Source organism: Chaetura pelagica, unplaced genomic scaffold (genome assembly GCF_000747805.2).
Source record: "Chaetura pelagica isolate M959 unplaced genomic scaffold, ChaPel_1.0 scaffold82, whole genome shotgun sequence".
In the NCBI taxonomy this organism is placed as follows: Eukaryota; Metazoa; Chordata; class Aves; order Apodiformes; family Apodidae; genus Chaetura; species Chaetura pelagica.
The window spans coordinates 7,838,431-7,843,804 of NW_009952990.1; the positions used below are offsets into that span (position 1 = coordinate 7,838,431).

Consider the following 5,374-nt stretch of genomic DNA (forward strand, 5'->3'; position numbering starts at 1 on the left):
ACAGGAGATTTCTTCTCTTACAAAGTCAAGTATGTCCATAAGAACATCTTCAACAGTGATTATGTTTGTCAGTTGAGAAGTATTGTAGATAGACTTTGAACCACCCCTCTGCCCTAGAAATGGCAAGCTGTAATTTAGGGAAGATTGGTCGGGTTACTTTTCTTTTTGTTTTTCTTTAGATGATTTCACAACAGTTCAAGCAGTCTAATCGTTGTTTATGTTGAAAATAGTTCTGTTTTTCTCCTCCTTTTACACATGCACACAAGTTTTGTGTTCAGGGCAGCAGCAAATGGTTTTTCATGTGTTTTGTGAAGGCCTGTGGTACATTTCAGTGATGCTGACTTCTGAACTATCATCCATACTTACAATTTTTAGACCTTTTTCAATTTTTGTCTCTCCAATATAATTTCTTTTGGAGGGAAGAGAGTAAAATATAAGCTAAGCTTGAAATACCATTTTGTGTCATTGAGAGCCCAAAGAAAAGGGATAGGAGACAAATTTTAGAACATTTAATGCAGAAAAAAAAGATTGTATGGTAAAATATAAAATGTGTTTCATGTTCCTAGGGGAAAGAGCCCAGCACAGGCCGAATTGTGCTACTTGAACAAAGCTAAATGGCTAGAAATGTATGGTGTGGATATGCATGTAGTTAAGGTAAGATCCATGTTATACTTTTTCATATTAATGTGGGGTCAGAATATTGAATGGAGATGCTGTCTTGGGCAAAACAGTCTCAACTCAGGGAATTTCATTTCATTTAATATACTGCAAATGAACATAAACATTTAATTATTGATTTGGGTACTGACCAAAAGAAAAAAGACAATAAAGCAAACACAGAAACATCTTTCCTCTCCTTCTGCAACTCAGCTTCAGTCCAACGCCTCTTCTCCCCTGGTTCTAGTATAAGCTTCCCTTGTTTTCCCTGTGGGTTACACTCAGTCCTTCCCAAGGCAGCCCACATGGCTGGGATCATCTGCACAGTAGTTTTTTTCTGCTGCTTCCCACTTATCAGTTGTTTTCCTCTGCTGACCAGCGCTTCTTACCACTCTTCTGCTCCTTCATGGGTGGCCCACAGACCACTGTCCCTCAAGGCTCTCCCTGCCCTAGTGTCAGGTACCCCTCAGGGTTGTCCCTGCCAGGGACAGTTGTGGATCAATCCCTCAGGGTTGTCCCTGCTGTGGTGTGGGTTGCCCTGAGCCATGGTGCCTCGGAAGTACCTCCACCTGCAAGGGAGAGGCTCCTCTTAAGAGTGCATCTCCAGCCATGTCCCCCACAGTGTCCCTTTCCACATGCCATTTCCTTTGTCCCTCAGATTTTTCCTTTTGTATCCCCTTCCCCTGGGAGCTACAGCTTGCTCTTAAGGATGTGAGCCGAGATGTGGGCTTCCCTAGCTGCTGTCTTGGTATGGGGCCATTTCCACAGCCATCAGAGCCTTGTGGGGCAGCACACAGCCTCCTCCTGCCCAGGGAACCCTACAGCCCCCTGTTGCCAAAACCTGCTAGTCTGCACCCAAACCAGATGCATATTCTTCTTCTCTGTAATATTAAAAAATGTGCAAACCTTACTGTTTATTTTAAAACCTATACTACTGTATACTACTACATACTACTGTAGTAAGATTCACATGACTAATTGTACATTGATTACTGATTCTGTGCTCGCTTACAGGGAAGAGATGGTTGTGAATATGCTCTTGGACTGACACCAACAGGCATATTGATCTTTGAAGGAGCCAACAAAATAGGTTTATTCTTTTGGTAATGTCATTTTGTGTTGTATTCCTTTCTGTTAAAATGTGGAAGTCTTTCTCCTTTACATAGTGGGGTCTTGACTATATTTTCTAATGTCGATTGAATCTACAAGGTTAAATCTGAAGGCAGATTGGCCTGGTTAGAAATACCACTCTCAAATAGGAAGTATTTATTGAAAAATAGTCATATTTCCAGGAAATCATACTTTTATTGTGATTCCTGAAGTATTGCAAGGTTGCACTCATACATTTTGCAGGATCCTTATAGATTACAGAATGCTATTTTTCCATTAATTTTCTTTTTTTGCTTTTTGTGTTTAGGCCAAAAATCACAAAAATGGACTTTAAAAAGAGCAAACTAACACTTGTGGTTGTAGAAGATGATGAACAGGTAAATTTCTTTCCTTATTTGGGCCTGATCCAGCAAAGCGTGGTGTGTGCTTAGGCTAGTAAGAACACAAGGGAGGCTCAACACCGCTGTTGGCTCAGGCTGTATTTCTCCTACCAAGGACAGTAATTAATATCATGCTCATGCTTGCCAACTTCCAAAGCTTTTTATTTCTGCATTTAGGGTAGAGAGCAAGAGCACACGTTTGTTTTCCGGTTAGACAGTGCCAAGACATGCAAACACCTGTGGAAGTGCGCAGTGGAGCACCACGCTTTCTTCAGGCTGCGAGCCCCAGCAACTAGTAAATCCAGCAGATCCGACTTCATACGGCTGGGATCACGCTTCAGATTCAGGTATTTAGTGAAACAGCCAGCAATGTATTTGTGTTCATGCAAAGGAGCAGGCGCAGCATCCAGCAAAAGGCGGTAGTTAACTGGGTTTGTGTCTGCATTTGAAGCGGGCGGACGGAGTATCAAGCGACACATGGGACAAGATTACGCAGAACTAGCACGTTTGAAAGAAGGCCCAGCAAGAGGTATCCTTCTCGAAGGCATTCAACTTTTAAGGGTAAGTGTTGGTATGTGTGTTTACTGAACTAGTCATGCAGTTTGTCCTGTGAACTCACATAATTGTCATATTGCAGCCATAAAATCTGTACCACAGTACATAAAAAACCAAACATGTCAGACCACCTAAAAATCAGAATATACCTGTGGGGTTTTTTTCCTTGAGGTAAGAGTCGTATATATCATGTTTATATCTACCATTTTAAATCTCTGTCTTCACTTTATTCTTCCATCCTCATCTGTAGAGAAGGAGGTACCTGTCATTTATTTTGTTGCTCAGTTGAGGAGGGAAGAAAAGTTGCATCAAACTCAATGAGGGAAAGAATGTAACATTTTCTTTGAAAAAATGCTTTTGTCATGTAGGGTGGAGCAGTGTCCAAAAGGCTCACTGACTTGCTTATCTAGCCAGACAGTTTTATGGTTATTGAGCAGTCTCATTATGTAGTTGTTGCTGTTTTGCTGACTATAATGGCATGTTATTCCCCTAGCCAGATTCTGACCTTAACCTACTTTTTCTGGCAGTGGAAATGTGCTGAATTTGAATGGAATGATAGGGAATTGATTTCCCTATGATTTTGTCATTTGTCCTTCAAAACTTAAGACTTTTATTGCTTGTAGAAAAACCTAGGAAGAAGCACTGCAAGACAGCCCCCTCTAATATTACTTGAGCCGGGAGGTGTAGTTGCTGTGTGGAGCAGGGTGAGCTGACATTCCCTTAGGAAGTCTTAACGCGCCCTTTGCGTTCCTAGAATATGAACCTCAGTTCCACGAAAGGTCCTTGTGGCATTATGTGGCCACTTTAATTTCTCATGTACAATGTGGGGAAAAGGATAGCAAGCCTGCATGCTTTCTAGACACTGTAAAACCCCCACCCTGGTATGTGTCAGTTTTTTACAGAAAGACAAATTTGTTAAATTTGTGAGATGCTGTTATGTGATACAGGAGAGTTGATTATATGGTAAGTGTGGATGATTTCATAAGTGGAAGAACACTATTTTAACTTTGTTTTTCCCATAGCAGGATCTGTTAGACCTGCAGGTTGTACCTTGTGTCTCAGTGCTTTCGTGTTTACATTTGTGAGATGGTGGGAGGAGAGACAAAGTGTGGCTTATGCTCAGTTTTTTCTTCTGTATGTATCAGCCAAGCAGAACTTCTCTCATACCCAGATGATCTCCCTCCAGAGATCTAAGCATCATATCTGTTCAGTTGGTGCCAAGACTCGCTTTAGTTTATTGTCTTTTATGTGTCTCTTGGCTGTTAAGACCCATACCTAGTTGCAGCTCACGAATGTTGGATTCTGTCCAGCTCAGTCTCTTTGAGACTTCTAGCAGTGTTTCATTAAGTTTATCATCCGCTTTGGGCATTCAGTGGAGACTTGAATTTTCAACTTGCATTATCACTCAGCAGTTTTTCAGTGCTATTGAAAAATATGCTCTTTGTCAGGAAAAATAAAAGGTATATCCTTCAGCAGCCTTCTTCACCATTCTTTCCAACAGTCCAAAGCACAAGCCAAGACCTTGTTGCCCAAGATTACTCAGTGCCTTTCTGTATTCCCAACTGGTGAGCTTTTTTGGCTACCATCATTCACTGCAATAAGACACAGGCCTTTACCAACTTCAGGAATACTGTGGTTTCTGTAAGATGCAAAATTGCAGGGAGGGATGGCTTCCGATTTCTGAGGGGCTCAATGGTATTGGCATGGTGACAGCAAGATGAGAAAAATAGTGCTCTGGTTGTGCAGAACTCGCTCTGCCAAAAGTCCTTTGGTTGTGACATTTGGGAAGAATACTCTCATCTGCTGTCATCTTTGATGGGCTTTGACTCTTGCAGGAACAGAAGGAAGTTTGTGTCTGTGTCATCCTTCACATAGTCACACAGGAATGCTAGAAAGCACAGGGCTGCACTTGTGATTCTGAGGCATTTGGACAAATGTGTATGTATGAGGATTCACTTAAGCTGTAGTGTGACTTCCCAATCACAATAGCTGCAAAATGACCAGTGACTTGTATTAAGTTTTTTCACCTGTCTTAAGGTTTTCTGTTGGTTTTTTCTTTTTTAGCAAACAATCCTGTGAAAGCAGCACAGCTGTGGTAAGTGACTGCCCAAGTTCTCTTTACCTCTCGTTTGCTGTTGTCAGGCAAATAGGATTGTGAAGACCATTTCTATATGACAATTTGTCAAAACAAATTCTCTGGTGTGGGATGACTTGCTTTAGGGTCTTTCAGTGTGCAGCACCACATTCTTCTTGGGGACTGCCTGTGAGACTTTAAGTGCTTCAATTTTTATTTTTTTTCTTTTTTGTCTTTCTTCCCTGAAGAGTAGAACCCTGAACTATAGGAAATTGTGACATAGATGTATTGATTACATAAAAGCTAATTTTTTTTCTCCCTTAGTGCTAAAAATACTCCTGAAGTCCATAACTACCAGGTAAGAGCATAAAAATTTGTGAGAATAAAATTATAATTTTCTTAAATTATTTTTGTTCTCTATATAGTACAGTTGTTTTGTTCCCCTTTCCTTACTTTGGTGTGAGATTCTCTGAGGTGCTTCAGAAATAAACATCATCATATTGGGATTTCAGAGGAAAGTGGAGGGACTCTTCTGGCTTTCTCTCCCTGTGTTCTTGGCTGCTCTACAACCCTAATATACTCAATTTACCACCCTCTT

General features: G+C 41.0%; 1 protein-coding gene across 1 annotated transcript in view; it reads left to right on the forward strand.

Annotated features, from left to right (window-relative positions):
* FRRS1L (ferric-chelate reductase 1-like) overlaps positions 1 to 5,374 on the forward strand; it is a 157,526-nt gene that overhangs the window by 25,850 nt on the left and 126,302 nt on the right. The window contains exons 5-11 of the mRNA XM_009996537.1: positions 567 to 654; positions 1,672 to 1,760; positions 2,075 to 2,144; positions 2,325 to 2,494; positions 2,599 to 2,708; positions 4,767 to 4,797; positions 5,101 to 5,134. Coding sequence (XP_009994839.1) covers positions 567 to 654; positions 1,672 to 1,760; positions 2,075 to 2,144; positions 2,325 to 2,494; positions 2,599 to 2,708; positions 4,767 to 4,797; positions 5,101 to 5,134 — 592 coding nt within the window. The remainder of the gene's footprint in view (positions 1 to 566; positions 655 to 1,671; positions 1,761 to 2,074; positions 2,145 to 2,324; positions 2,495 to 2,598; positions 2,709 to 4,766; positions 4,798 to 5,100; positions 5,135 to 5,374) is intronic.